General features: G+C 38.3%; 1 protein-coding gene across 4 annotated transcripts in view; it reads right to left on the reverse strand.

The window, feature by feature from the left end:
• Positions 1 to 16,600, reverse strand: part of FMN2 (formin 2) — a 227,799-nt gene that overhangs the window by 54,517 nt on the left and 156,682 nt on the right. For 3 of the 4 annotated variants that reach the window (XM_067535849.1, XM_067535852.1, XM_067535851.1), the window contains exon 15: positions 4,367 to 4,459. In XM_067535849.1, the coding sequence (XP_067391950.1) occupies positions 4,367 to 4,459 (93 nt within the window). Of the gene's footprint in view, positions 1 to 3,542; positions 3,623 to 4,366; positions 4,460 to 16,600 lie in introns of those variants that run through there. The other variant, XM_067535853.1, reaches the window with a different exon arrangement.

Here is a 16,600-nt window from a genome sequence, read left to right on the forward strand (position 1 = left end):
ATTATAACTTGAGCGTTGCACCTAAGTCAAGTCCCATCCACTAACAATAACCCTTAACTCAGATCGGCTGTCCCATTGGGAGGCATACGCTAAAGCTTGAGTGAGAACAACTCATCAGCTGCCAACAGGACCGTGATGCAGTGTGGATATAGGCTAATCTCCACTTGCCCTGCAGAGCCTTTCCACAATTCCACCTGTGTGCACAGAAAAGACAGATAAACTCTCCCACGATTCACTGGGAAAGAATTCATAGAGCTTAATTCAGTGCAAAGAACCATGGATATGCCTACAGAAGCCTTAGTTCCACACGAGTGAGTGAAATGCCATTATGAAAACGGCAGCTTCACTGTTATTCTGCAGGATGGACACACTCTCTCTCTCTCAAGTTAGACTAATTTGAGAGAAGTAGCTCACATGTAGATAACTTTGAGTTAACTCTGCAGTGAAGACATACCATAAAAGTCTTTACCAAGCATGTGAAAATGGCAATTTTCAGAAACTTACAATTTGGCTAAATCTGGATACATTTTCATGGGGGACAGCAAACACCAAGAGTATCTCCCTGCCAAATTTCAAATTCCTGTTCCAAATCATGCAGATGCTAGAGCTCTTCAAAGAAAAGATGGGGAAAATGTAACTTTTGCAAAATTACTTAAATACTATTTTTATTGTATATTATGCTGATTATTCCCTAATCTCCTCCTTGGAAGTAGCTAATTTGTTTTTAGTGAAACCTTTTTTAAAAAATTAAGCCTTTGGCCGAGACCAAATATGGAAAAATTCAGCACAAATGGTTAAAGTTTGTCAAAGTAATATGCAACTTAAAACAGGTGTGTCACAGGGTGGCTGGCTGTCTCTTTAGGTGGAGTTAGACCTAGCCCCACATATGACTAAGATACTGTGAAGCCAGGGATTGGGTAAGAGCTAAAGATCGCCAGGTCCTCAAAATTAGCAAGTAGATCATTTGAAGAGGGAGCTGTAAGGAGTAGCTTCCTGCAGGAAACGTTGGGGAGGGGAAAGAACCCAGTGTATGACACTCAGGCAGAGGGCCTGCAGAGTGCAATTGTGCAGGGAGCAGGCTAGGAAGGAGAAAGGAGTCTTTCTGGCTCATCTTGACTCCTCAGCAGATAATCTGTGGAGTGTAATCCTGCAGTGAGTAGACAGGCTCTTGCAGAAGCCTCTGGATTAGAGGGGATAGGACATGATGTGTTGAACTTGTATTAAATAAAGTTATTTTGAAGAAATAAAACTAACGCCCTTAAGAAAAAGAACTGGAATCCTGTGACTGGAGAGGGCTCTTTGGTGCATGGACTGGTGAATTTACCATCTATCTTGCAAGGTGATTATAACAAAGCATTAGGATATTCTAACCACAGGCATAATTTCCAGGTCCATTGATAACATATTAGCTGACACATATGGATTGATTCTTCCCCCTTAATGTGTGTTTAATGATATATTTAAAAAGTAAGCCTGGTAGGATTCTGAGCCCCAATCTTTTCTGCTTCTAGAAGAACATACTTTACTCACCATTTTTTTTCTTTTTACATATAAAATTCAACTTGGCCAGCTGAAATATTTTAATTAAAAATTAAAACTAATACAACTGTACTAAACCTGTAACTGCTCCTATAAAGTTTTTTTCGAGCTCCTTGTTTAACCACAGAGATGGTTTAAACAGAGATGTTTAACCACACATGACCAGCTCTCCGCACCTACTGGAAGATTGTTTCTCATTTCAACTTACTGCCTGGCCAATACTAGCAATAAATATTAATGGAATATAGTGTAAATGTCTAAAGTTACTTTGAACTGGTGAATCCCATTATACAGAAAAGCATCACATAAATATTCCAATTTATCTAACCCTATGAAAAATGGTGCATTTAACTATAAGATTAAAACTTTTTCTTACTTTGGAGAAACTGAACTTTAAATACAAGAGAACTTAAAAACTTTATTTTACTTTGCCCAGAACACACATTATATAAACACATAAATCCCCCAAAGGTGCCAAAAGTTGTCCCTCTGTTTTTCTAAATGATCTTGTGTGTGCAGTCTAGCTGAAAAGACTCATCGATTATGCCTACATAAACAACAAAAGCCCTTAGAAAAAATATCTAGATCAAAAGCCTGTCAAACACTGAACAGGAAAGAGAAATCCTGCTTTAAACATGGCCTCTTTCAAGTCTGAATTCAATCCCACCAAGTAAAAACAAAGGATTTCATAATGGAAGGTATTTAAAAATTACTTTTTTTTTGGAACTTAACCAAAGGATTCCTTTCTCCTATATGTTAAGCTCTTTCTTCCATATAGTAATATTATGACAGATTTCTGAAAAGTAGCCTTTACAAGGTTTAAATAAATATAGGCTAGTTTATTTAGAACACATCTACGTTCACAATCCCTACTTGTAATAATTTCCATTAGAAAATGCAAATGATATTTTTCACTTTGCTGCTGTTCTGAAGTTATGGGGTTTCTTCTTCCATCAATGATCATAGAACTCCCACTAATGCCAAAAGGAGTAACATCTATACATTTTCATGGGAGGCTAGACCTCTAGGGATCAGATTTATCAGCATTCTCCTTCCTCTCTGTCTCAAAATGAGCACAAGAGCAGAGAGGGGAATCACCCTAAGAAACTAAATGTCTGGTAAACATATAACAAATAAAATAGATTGATATTACTTCTCCTCCACATAATCATTCTATGGAATTCATTACTGCAGGAAAACAGTGCCAAAATTGTGGATGGATTTAAAGAGGGAGCCAGGCAACTTTTATGACTATTACTAATCTTTTCATTGTCCTTTCCTAAAAGGATGAAGAAACATCATTGGAGTTTCTTCTAATTTACACTAGTATAAGTGAAATAAACCTCATGTTCAATTCATTGTTCTAGTTTTAAGAGGAATGCATAAAACAGTTATCAGACCTTAAGCTGTAGCTCCTAACACATCATCTGACTGGAGTTTCTACTTCATATTGACATATGACCTCTAATTTGTTGTTCCTCCTTCCACATGCATAAGCTTATTTGCATGTACAATTAGCTAGATGCCAAAAACATTATCAGCTAAACCACACCACGGTGGCATCAAGTATAGATCCTAGGGCTCTGATTCCAAAGCAGATCTTACCAATTGTTCCAGGACACAGCTAAAGACATGTTTGGCAAAGATCTGGGGACTGGCCTTTGTCATTTTAGGCTCTGTTGATTTGCATTTGATTGGTAAAGTGGTGTTTTGGCTAAGGCCATCAATCTAAATAACTAACTAAATCTATTCAATGACATGTGAAGTCATAGGAATTGGTGCACATACGCTGAACATCATCATAAGACTACATTGAAAATGCTATTTACCTTTGATGATCCAGTTGGGAAGCAAAAAGGTGCATTTAATATCTGACTAGCTCACCGGAAATAAATAATGAACTCAAACACAATCCATCAATGATAATTTCCATTTGTGACGATCAGTTAACTCAGCTCTAGACTTCAGTGTTACTGACTTCTAAAAGGGGTAAACAGTAGAAACTTTCACTTCTCACACGATTTTTTTATCCAACCACGAGGCAATATTTTCATCTTCTGTTATGTTGTATGGTTTTAGAAAGCTGGAGTGGGGGCAGGAACAGCTAAATAAGTAGACTGTACTGGCCAAAAAACCAGTATGGCCAAGTCAGCAGAGAACATTCTGATTCAGAACATTCCCTCTATGGCAGTGTTGCTATGCATCCCTGCTCTTAAACTAAAGCTATCCTCACCTACTGCAGAATCCTGACAGTGGGGTAGGGCAACATCACCACCCATTCCCTTACGGTGCTTCCCTCCTATTGCTCAGGGGACAAGATCAGCATAGATGCATTTACATTTATACCTCCGTGCAGCATTTTCCATGAGCCTGTCCCAAGGAGTTCATTTGGATTTGACTTTTGTGCTTGCTTAAAAAATTAGTCACAAATTTTGCAATCTGCAGAGCTGAAACAAGACCTCTGCTCTGCATACACCATATTTTTGGCACATACGCAACAGTCACTGCTTTAGAGATGAGTCCAGCTTAAAACATTTCGAGAAACAAAAATTGTGAAATTGTGCTTTACGAGAGTTGCGAACTCATGATAAGTTCACACGCTTGAGCCAATAGCATCTGTCTTTGCTGTCACTCAAGACAGAGACTCACTGACTTCAGCAGAATCATCCCACAAATCTTTTAGAACTGTGTGGCATCTGATTAAACTAACCCACATCTTTCTATGATGCCAAAATAAACTGTCTCCTTACTCACAACATATAAACATTGTTCCCATAACTTTCCTTTGAAATGCCTTGAAAAGGTTAAATGACGTTTCATTATTTACCTTGAATAATGAATTGCTCCATGTTGTCTTTGAAAGGCTGGATGTGCTCTTCTAGTGATACCTGATAAACTTTCCCCGCTTCTGTCTCGCATGCTGAAATTGAAACAACAGATTACTTTAGGGTGACACATCATGGCATAGATACACATACTGTATTACATTAGCTTATGTTAACTTATAGCAAGCACAACTTGCTGGGATATGATCCTTACAAACATACAGCTTAAAATGCAAACACTACAATAAAATCTTCCTAGAAAACAATTTTGTTCCTTATCAGATGTTTTTGAATAAATGGCAAAGGCAGGAGCAACTGGTGCCCAAAGTGAGTGGCGGGCTCATAGAAGTCAGAGACCATCCTTCCTGCTACCCTCTCATGCCCAGCTGCCTGCTACCCATGGAGTGACTAGTCTTTTATGGGAAAACATTTGAAGACTGTGTCTGAAAGCAAGGGATAACAAAGAAGGAGGGTTGTATTTACCTCTTTGTGCATCTTTGCTATTTTTTCCCCAGTCACAGCCCATATACTGTAGTTTATACCATGTTCTAGCATAGTGCGCTCCATATCTTATTTATTTCCTAGGGTCAAAATCCAACCTTATTTCTTGCACTTCTCTTTCCATTTCTATGTTCTGCTCTCCTCCACCTCACTCCATTTTAAAGTCCTATTTCTTTATTTTCTTTAAAAGTTTCTTTTCTCTTGGTCTTCTTTTTCCTTGTTTTACTTCTTTCTACACATCCTTTCCTCCCCTTGTAGTTCTCCCCCTCCGCAGCCTTGTACAGTCACCACCTACTTTTAAAATATATTCTCCTCCTCCTCCTCCCCCCACCCACCTACCCCTTCATCATGCATTATCTCAACCCCTCCACCACATATTAGCTGCCTCCATTTGTTTCCTGGTGGTTGAACAGAAAAGGAAGTGGCAGGGAGAAGACTCTTGGGGGTGATGATGTCTCCCCCCAGCTTCCTGAATCCACCCTTCAGGGCTGCAAGCTGCAGTGTACAAAACACTTGCTTTACACTTTGGGCTTGGGGAACAAGTTTGTAATTAGCTACTCAAAGGCTTGAAAGGCCCCTTGCTCTGCTTCCTGCATTACCATGCAAGGCAGGAAGTCAACAATGAACAAAGAAGCTTCAGTCTAAGAAATATTTCCTGGTAGCAGCCAGAGATAGGACCTCAACCGCAAAGGCACAACACAATACCTCTATAAGTGGAGCTGAGGCATCACTACAAGAGCTAAGCCCCACCAGCCCTTTTACCAGGCACCCTACGGCAAAGGTATCACCTAATGTAGACACTTCAAATAAAGTGCAGAAATCAGTATTAGGAAGACAGAAAGATCTAACTGTTAAAATGAGAAAGACAGAAAAGATCTAGTGGATTTAAGACTGTAGAGCTAGACTACAAACCCAGAACTCAGGCCATATTTCCCAACTTTGATGAACATGGGGTGAGTTTGGAATATTGAAAATGCATGGTTTTGTTTGGAAACAGGATTTTCAACCCCAAGCCAGGTACAATCTGGTGAACATACTTCAGTTCTGAATTAAAATTTTATGTTTATCTGAAATTGACGCAAAGCAAAATTCAAGGTGTAAAACTCCATGCAAACTGGAAAAAACGGAACTAAAATTAAATTACTGAGTAAGGCACAGCTAAATGCCTGATTGTGCATATTCCTGCAATAATAGTGGAACTTGCGTAGAGTTGCTTGCCTTGTTTAACAGCAACCATTCTAGATGATTAAAGAGTGACAAAGAAAGGGAGTGAGAGAGACAAAGTGCTTGAGTTAATATCTTTTATTAGACCACCTCTGTTCATGAAAGAGACATGCTTTCAAGCTACGCAGACATCTTCTTCAAGTCTGGGAAAGGTAATCAGAATTACAAAGCTAAATACAAAGTGGAACAGATTGTTAAGAATAAAGAGTTAAAACACATGTTGCAAGAGACCATTCAAGATGAAGCAGGCAATTAACACCTCTGCAGTTTTAGGACAAAGGAGAGTTAGTGGGTTACAGATTGTTATAATGAGGCATAAAACCTATCTCTCTGTTGAGTCCATGTCTAGCATGTGTCCAGTGTCTAGCAAAGTTATGCATTTAAACTTCCAGGCTTGCCTTTTGAAGGTCTTGTGCAGTTTCCTTTGAGGACATGGACTGACATGTCAGATAGGGAGTGATCATTTTGTAAACAATGTTCGCCCACAGGTGAGAGAATGTTTTAATCTTTTATCATTTTTCTTTGCGAGTTCATTTGAGAACTTGGTTGATAGTCTGGTTTTACCCACTAGTTGTTGTTGGGGCATTTGATACAGTGGCTGAGGTACAACATGTTATGATAGGCATGTATAGGACCCATGGGTCTTGAAAGGTATGTTGTGGGGATTGTTGATTATCATGGCAGTGGAGATATGTCTACAGGTTTTGAATCTGTTGTTCTGGCAGTGTGTGGTGCTGCTTTGATTTGGTTTGTCCTGGTCTATGAGCAGCTTACTTTTGATGATGAGCTTGGTGAAGTTGAGGGGTTGTCTGAAGTCCAGAAGAGCGGCTCAGAAAGGTATATTTCAGGATATGGTCCACAGCAAGTATGGGTTGCAGTTGTTCAATGATACCCTGTATGGATTCCATTGTGGAGTGGTAGGTGACAATTAGGGGTATGTGGTAGATGGGTTTTTCCCCCTGAATTGAAGCAGGTTCTCTCAGTGTATTTGGGTGACCTGTTCCATGATGCAATTTATTTCTCTGGTCCTCTAAACAAGTGTCCTTGTTTGGTGAAGGCAGTTTTAAATGTTAAGGTATGTAATCCCAGACTTTTTCCTCAGGGCATATTCTGTGGTATCTCAGCATTTGGCGGTACTTAACTGGTTTCTTGCTGTATTTAGGGTGGTTGATGGATTGGTGGAATTTTGTTGAATGTAAAATTGTTTGGGGTGAAGATGAAATGGATGAGTGTTGGCGATGTATTTGTGTGTAAGGGAGTGTCTGTCATTAGACTGATGACCGTGACAGCACTTGGGAGAGAATTCCTGAGAGAATCAAACTGTAAACCAGAAGCTTCACACCTTTGGGGAATCTGAAGGGTCAGTGCTGCATCCAGGAGGTCTAGGAGGCTGGACAGTAGGTTCCAACAGTTGGAGGGTGATGCCAGATAGAACGTCTGTGCCCTGAGAGTGTATGTAGGGGCCTGAGATTGGGGCAGAAGTTGGACTCCATTCAGGCTCCAAAAGCTCAATACAACCCAGGGGACCCAGGACACAGAAACTTGGATTCCCTTCACAGCAGTTCTAGTGTGGCCAGGAAGGTATGCTCACTAAGATCTGTGACAAATAGGTTCAAACTGCTCTAGTTTTAAAGTGTCATGAACCAATAGAAAGAGAAGGTGGGTGAGGTAAGGTCTTTTATTGGACCAATTTTTTGGTGAGACACAAGCTTTCGAGCTCCACAGAGCTCTTCTTCAGCTCTATGCAGCTCAAAAGTTTGTCTCTTTCACCAATTGAGGTAAAGGCAATAAAAGATCTTACACCTTACCCACCTTCTCTCTCTAATATCCTGGGACCGACATGACTACAACACCACTGCAGTGAACCAACAGAACTCATCTCTTGGGCAATGCCAGACCTGACACTTCTTTCAGACCACTTATAGCTTTGAGCTCTATAAAAGCGGGAGAAAATCCTCTTCAGTGGGCAAAAACTACCACATCTTTTAATGGAAAAGTACTGCTGCTGCCTAAAATCAAATCTGCATAAAACCCCCCAAACATATAATGAAAATATTATTACATTTCACCCTAAATAGTACCTTTAAAATAAATAAGGTTATACAGATAATCCTATCTAAAACAGAGCAGTTGTGCTATTCTTTCTCAAGGTGCTTCTATGATAAAGAGATTTACTACCATACTGTGCTTATCCAATATAAAATGAATATTTAAACTGTCATCACTCTAAATCCCTACAGAATAGCAATCTGTTTTAGAGATCCAAAAGCTCGTGTGTCAGAAACAATCATGGGAGGCCTAAAACATACTGCTGTCATACACAGTGCAAAAGAAAATGACTTTAGGAAAAATCCCTGGAGATCTAGATAACGTAATTCATACTTAACAAGGCTTTAAGTGGTAATCACACCCTGAACAACAATAGAATCCAGATGCCCAGCAACAAATTAAGATGTACCAAAGATTTTTTTCTTGTTTTTTTTTAAATTAATTAAACATGAAGCCAGGAAACACACTTTGTGGGCATTTGTTTTATTACTGTTTTCTACAACTGTGGAATTATCAAGGACATAACTGTAAAAAAATATTAATGATCAATAGAGAAATGGAAATCAAATGAAATCATTGAGTGGCAATACACACAAATGGCATAAATGTTAGTGGGACATTGACATTTGTAAATATTCTGATACCTTTATTTGTTTTAAAGTATAACTGAAGATGTAGGAGAAATGTGAACAGACTTAGAAAAACATCAATAGCCCTATTCAATTAAAAAGAAGTTAAACAAGTCATCATTGCTTGTGAAGCAATTTATTTGAAAACAAATGTTACATATCTGCTCACTCATGTGGACAGGCTTGTGAAACGTACATGTGCTAAGTCAAATACAAGAATGGAATTACTACTGGATGTGATGTGTTCCTAAAGTTTGTAGACTCTGCTCATTTATTTACTGAATAAGTGTTATATTAGGTCAATTCCATAGCTAATGAAAGTGCTGCAGTGCAGTATTCTCTTCCTTTACTCCCACTTCTGCTGCATCTTTGAGGCAAGAATGTAAACCTTGCATTTCAAGAAAAGAAAACAATTTAACTCACACGAAGACTTTTCAGAAATGGTATCATACATTTAATAGAATACTGTTCACTTCATTGGTTCTCAAAGTGCTTCAATAACTAATTTATGTAACCACCTCCAGAATGGCATATGGGAGCTGTTCAACCATACTGTCTAACAGCACACAAGACTTTAGGACAGGAAGTGAAGATGAGTACCATATCTGATTTAAATAATACAAAACTGAAGAGGGATCTTTTAGGTAGGGAAACTGAAAACTACAAAACACAATTAGTCAAAAAGGAGTTTGATCCCAACATTCAAACAGTACCATGGGACAATGGAGATTTTCCAAAGGGATCCAATCCAGAAATACTGGATGAAAAACTGAAAGACCTTGCACTTTGCGACAAATTGCCATAACAGCCTAGGTTCACATGAGTTCAGTGTCTCTTTCCAGGCTACGGGTTACATCCTTCAGGACATTTTGACAGAGTCAAACATTTTATTCTTTTAATTTACCAGCTACAGCTCAGGATGACCTCCTGATATCTCAATCAATTTAAGAGAGGATAAGTGTGGCTCCTCTGAGGATAAGTGCCCACCAGAGATCTTATCCTCTACCCATGCCGATAGCCTACGGCAGTCCCCCTTCAAAGTCTTTAAGGAAATGCACAGATACACTATCTTTCATATTCACTTTGCTTTGGAAAAGAAAAAAAAGGTGTAATATTGCCGGAATGAAATGCTTATTTTTTCTTTCTTCATAGAACAATTTAGAATCCTGCAAAAGTCTTCTATGACTTGTGAATCTTAAAAACAAAACCTCCATTTCTACAACCTGTTGTTTTATGTGAAAGGACTTAAACTTGATGTTAATGATCCTAAAAAGATTCAGAGTTTAGGTTTGATTCAGCCAAGCAGCAGAACCCTCGTGGGTGGGAAAACTGGACTGCAAGATTCAAGAATTAATGAGATTTTGGAAATGCACACAGTTGATAAACTTCAGGAACAAACACTTTCGCTATCCTGGCATGTCCTGTTTTGGTCCAGACCAGAAACTGATAATGAAAATACACTGAGGGCTTGATCCTATAGTGTCTCTGTATAGCATGCATCTAAATACAACTAAGAACCGAGGGGCAGGAAAGAGTTCCTGAGAGGCTAATCCTGCATCAGACTGCTGCTAAACAGCCATCAAATTATTCCTTCCTAGTGTCAGGTATAGAACCTAAGACAAAAGAATATGAAGCTAAAAAAGGAACTGAAATGAAGAAGCACCTGGCATTAAGACGATTGCACTGAAGTCCATGACACATGCCCAATATCCACCCACAAACATTTGTTGTTTGTTTGTTTTTAAACCTGTGCACTTGGAAATAAAGGAGCAAGTGCACAAAGGGCTGGAGACTTATGTAACGTGATGAATAATAGTAACTAGTACTTTTCCTTACAGTGTGGGTTACCATGAATGGCTTCCACTCACACTGGTACTGGAACAGAGAAGTAATGAGTCAGGTTTTGGATTATGCAGACCTTAATCTAATGTATCAGAACCACACAAGGGAGAGTTTGGTTCAAATTCAGTTCTAAAATGGGTGATGGGTGAGGCCAATGTTCTCACTTTTGATAAACATTCACCCCATTCCTGGTAAAAATTGCCAATTGTTCAAAAACAATGAAAATTATAGAAAAGGAAGAAAAACACCAGATTTTGTCTAATAAGTTACAGAGGTGCTAAAAATAAGGTCCCAAATGCAAATCACAGCCTTTTGAAACAGTGGGATACCATTGCCTGACTAATGGCAGTATCCTCACCTGCTGGTCTCAAATGTGCCAGTGTCTAAAACTAACTAGCAATTCATTATTTTCCATAGAACAGGAGTAACATGCCTATGGCTTTTTGGTAGTCTCCAGTCCCCTAGATCAACAAACTACTATTTAGGATCATAATCTATCTAAACAGAACGGTTAGATGTAGTACTCATATGTCATGTTTTTTAATGTTTCACTGGAGTCTAAAAACCTCTGTCCTGCTGAGCTGTTATTACTCTGCAGCATGACTAAGGAAAGCAAAGATGATTGGAGCACAAAAGATACAGGCAGTACTCCTGCCTCTCCATATTTCTTACTGAATGAGTGAGACACTGCACGTATATGCCTTTCTTGAATGTTCTTTTTCTAAATTCTTAGCAGTAGCAGTGCAAGGAAAAGTTGGTGAAATTGGGTAGAATAAGTGATACAAGAAGGCCTGTACAGTCTGTTACATTCTCTATAAGATCTACATGATTTGACTTATCAACTTGACAATGTTTAAAGACATTTATCTTAAAAAAAGAACCTAGCTAAATATTAACAATATCCTAAAATTGGGTCTACCAGTTGGTAGGAGGTTCAGTTGAGGTAAATATCCAGAAGTTTGTATATGAAACAAAAGCTATTGCAAACTCTCCCTCCCATCAAGATTCCCATCCCATCCAAATTGTGCTAATTTACCACCTTAAATAACTGCTCCCATCTCTACTCTTTTTTTCATGTCTGATTCCCTCTATGCTACGCTCACCACAGCAGGAACAGAAGCAATGGCACTTCCTGTTGGCCCGACTGGCAAAAAGGTCCACTCGAAGATTGCTCCAGCTTTGGAAGATGCAAGCCACTACATCCAGATGGAGGGACCACTCGTGGTGAAAGCAGAAGGACCTGCTGAGATGGTCAGCCAAAGAGTTGTTGATCCCTGGGAGATGAACTGCTAATGCGTGAATATTGTGACTGATGCAAAAGTCCTAGAAGTGCATGGCCTCTTTGCACAGGACAGGGGATTGCCCCCCCCCCCTTTATATCTGTTGATATAATACACTGAGACCATATTCTCCATGAGACTCTGTACCACCTTGTTGGCAATATGTTATAGAAAAACTGCACAAGTTAACTGCCACTTTGGGGTTTTTCTTGTTACTTGCATAACTTGGGAAATCCCTAAACAAGAAAGGAAATGACTAGATTGGAGGGAGAAAACAGCAAACAAAGGATTTATCTGAAACTGAAAACATGTTTGGTTTATGGGTACAGGCAAGGTGGACAGATGTATACATAACAATCACCGCAGCTGACAACCTTGTTGGCCATCTCAAAAGAAGCCGAAGTCTGAATGGAGTTATAAACTGAATTACGTTCTCAGCTGTCAAGCTGGTCTTTCCATATCTATCTTGCAAATATGAATAGAAAGTGGTAAATAGCAAAGAACTCTATTGTACACAGCTTTGTAAGACAGCAGATTTCAGAACCCTACAGTCTACACTACTCATTAGTATTGTACTGCCCTAGTACTTTCTTCCCAGAGGGTTAAAATCTAAAGTAAAAAAACCAAATCCTATCATTAGCATATGGACATAGGAAATGCCACATTAGATAACACCAATGGTCCATCTAATCTGATATCTTGTCTCTGACAGTGACCAGCATCATTTTCTTCAGAGGACTATCTATAAACCTCATACTGGACTAACTTTCTCCGGTGGGAAGTTTCTAACTCTTCGACAATTAGTGTTTGGCTTATGTCCTAAAGCATGAGGATATTTCATATACATACATTGCTCTCTGATTAGTATCCACACATTTCTAAATAGTCACTCTACAATAGTATGTATTATTCCCCCCCTCCCCTCACATACAATATATGTGAGATTAGAACACTTTAAAACAATGATGGACAAACATGAAATAACCATGTATCCCTACTTCACACTCTCATCCAAAACTTGCTGGTCTGAAAACTGGTCTGAAAATCTGGTAAGAACAAGATCTGGTAATATTACTAAAGCTTCTTGGTTCCAGCTGTGTCTAATACCATGAGAATGGCCTCTCTCTCATCTGGTATTTCCATGAACAAAACCTCTAATACAAAAGACTAATACATTTTTCAACTTCAAGGTATGTTTGGTTCAAGATTTGGGTGACTCTCCTTTTACCTAACCAGGTTCATCTATCCCAACTTTAATTAACATGGCAGATTTTATTTGCTATGAGGTTTGCACAGTAACATTGAGCACAACCTAACACCAATCCATATTGATCAAGACTCACTTACACAGTCAGAAAAAAAAATAGAATGGAAAAGATATTTCAGTGAATAAGAAATATTCCCTCAGAGTGTGTACTTTCTGGTTAAGTGACACTGGAGATGTACAATATAAGTGATCTAAGATCTAGAGTTTAACCACTGTTTTCCCAGCACCCCAAAGTGTTTTCATGTAATGTGTACAACTACAAGCTATAACTTTAACGAAAATGAAGAATTTAGTGAAGGGAAATAAAACTGGCATCATCTGAAAGACAAACTCTGCCACAAATGGAACAAGCTCTCAGTTTTCTTTTATTTATTTTTTTGGTATTGTTAAGACTTACGCTAAGAAGTGCCGAGGCTTCAAGGGCTTTCTTAGACAGCTCCTTGTTTGGAGTTTTAAGGACAGTAAAGCATGACTCACAGATTGACAGAAAGCCTAGCTTAGTTTACATCTGGTTTAGTTTTAGGAGTCTGCATGCTTCACAGTTTCAGTAATTAACCCCTTCAGTGATGGCTGCACAAGCTGCTGGTGTATGTTGACACAGAGTTGATTATTTGTAAGCAAAAGCAATAATTTAATTTTTTTAAGCATGCTCTATATGCTTCTGAATGACGAACTGTATGACTGCCTGAAGCACGGATGTATTGATGTATTTTAACTAATATTTATCTTGACATATTTGGCATTTACTACTAAAAGGCTGAAAGCAACTCTTCTGCTAATGAGCATGTTAATAATATTTCACATATGGATCTGTATCTCATCACGCTGCCTCATATAGATATAAAGCTGTACAAATATTTAATGATTTTTGAAGCCTTAACATTTGTAGTAAATTTAATGTAGGTGAATGCAAGACAAATACAGACACTAAAAACAATGACACACTAATGAATTTATTAAAAAATGATGAGATTGTGCTACAAAATACATTTAAAACAGATAGAGTAGAAAGGCATGGCAGAACCAATGAATTCAGCCCTCTCAGAGTTGAGGAATTTCTCATGTAACTTATTTTATTCCCCTTCCCCAAAAGCTGGGAATACAACCATAGCAGCACATTCAAACCTGGTGGGGGAGAGAGGTAGCAAATCACTGAGCGACCACTGTGGAGCTCCTTGATCAGCACTAATCTGATGCCAAGCATCCTGTCCAAATGGTTGGGAGGATAATGGAGGGAGGATATGGGCTGAAAATGAGGGAAAAAATAGGGATTTGCAGGAATGAGGATGGCATCTTAATACAGATGAGGGTGATGTGCTTTTGGACATTAACCTGTGAGTATCTGTATTACCCCCCTTTAGACCTAATCCATCACCACTCATGAATGGTTGCTTGCTTTGCAAATTGTGAATTTGGCTGTCCATGGGTCAAGACACAGACACAAGAGCAGAAGAGAAAAGATTAAAGATAGACTAGATTTTAGATTAGATTATTTTAGCTGGGATTTACCAATAGCCATTAATAAGATGCAACTGAAAATCTTTGGAGGAACCTATATAGATAACATATTTCTCTAAAGAGAAACTGAATAAAGTTTTTGTGTTAATACCAAAATTAAAATTAAATAATCTTTCTCTAGCATAATATGATGCTCCCATTATTATAGCTTGCTGTTCAGATATTTAACCTAATGACTGTATTCCAGTCATGTGACCTTCAAGTCTTAACCTTATAGTTCCATGTAAAAGCAGAAAAAAATGGTGGATGTGGGAAATCAGGAATACTTGTATACCTGTCAGGGTTGCTGAAGTTTATTTGGAAAGTATTTTGAAAATATGATGTTCTCCAAAAGCGCTAAGTATTCTTATAAACACATTTCAGTCACATAATTTAGAGATGGGAGACATATACTGGTTCATCTAGTCTATTCCCCTAAAAATGCAGGAGTATTTAGTGAATCATAACCACCCAGAGTACAACCAAAATAGCCATAAAAAGCATGCTGTTTAAGTCACTACAATTACCTTGTTGATTTGTAACATCAGTGGTTGTCAACTGAACATGATAATAGTACCACCATATCATGACACGCAAACAAGCACTGGCAGATCCAGGATTTTAGATCAGTTTTTTCATACTGTACATGGGGGGGGGGTTGTTTTGTTTTTTGTTCTTAATTTTTACTACTTAGGAAGAAAATAAATCTAACCTTGTGTTTTTAACTCAATTTCACTTGAACGGTAGTAGAAGTTGTGCAATATATTACAACTGATGAATTTTATGCTTGTGAATCAAAAAATAATTTACTGCTGTAAAGAATCCATGACAACATACTCAAGGAGCCATTTCTAGATGGTTTAAACTCACAGTAAGAAGCACTTTATAAATACTGCACTTTTTATTGTCTTTTTAGTGTTCTACCTCTTCCATACCCTGAATCTAAGTCCAGTTTGCCACATTTCTTCCTCCCTTCCCTCTCGGCCAACCTCCAACACTCTGATGGCTGGAATTTTGTGTAGTTTCAGATGAGTACTGCATCTCAGGCACCAGGTATCAATGGAGACCCTACCGCTTTCTACTTCCAGTGAAAGACTTTGATTCACCTAAAAGGTAGATTTCAAAATCTATAGCGATGGAAATAAAAAATACCTTTTATGTCTAGAAAATCACTTTGATAATCCAAAATAGTACATATACACAATGCAGAACCTTTTCATCAGAAATCTTCTTGCATTGTTTCTGTGACCCTAGCTGCCAGACTCTCTTTATATGGTCAGTTGATTTAAGTTATGTGGCAAGTGCTAAAATTTCTCTTGTGGAATGACATAAGAACAGAAGTCATCACTTGGCATGACTGCATGAAGGAGGGCTGCTGACAGCCAGGAGAGATCAAAAGCAGATCAGGTTGCTTAACAAACTATATGTCACTGAACTCAGAAAGGCTAAATTGAGAATCCTGGAGAGCTGAGAAATCTAGGAGCAATTGATGGAGCCAAACTCAGTAGGTTTATTAATAAAACACCTAGCTGTTCTTCAGTCTTCTGTTTATTAAAATGTCTAGTACATAACACATTAATCCCAACCATATAGTCTTTTTTAAACAAGAACATCAGAAATAGACAGCATGTAAGTTTAATAATATATGGTTCCCACTGTATTTTGTGTATATCTTTAGCTACTCATTCTTTAAAATTTGTAACTGAAATCTCTGTTCCAAAAAAGAAGGCGGCAGGCACCCAATTTGCTTTTCTGAAAATCTTTTCGACTGAAGCTTTTAGACTAATTAAACTCTTGGAAGAGGCTTTCTTCTCTAACACATCGCAAGGCATACAGTTCATAACATTTAAAAATTGACACAAGCTTATGCAGTCATAATGGAAAAAGCATAAAGGTATGGAAATCACAAGTAGTTTTTTTTCCCCTTGAGGCAAATCAACAAACCTA

Source organism: Emydura macquarii, unplaced genomic scaffold, assembly GCF_026122565.2.
Source record: "Emydura macquarii macquarii isolate MOO-44397 ecotype Brisbane River unplaced genomic scaffold, CSIRO-AGI_Emac_v2 contig_3517, whole genome shotgun sequence".
Lineage (NCBI taxonomy): Eukaryota > Metazoa > Chordata > Testudines > Chelidae > Emydura > Emydura macquarii.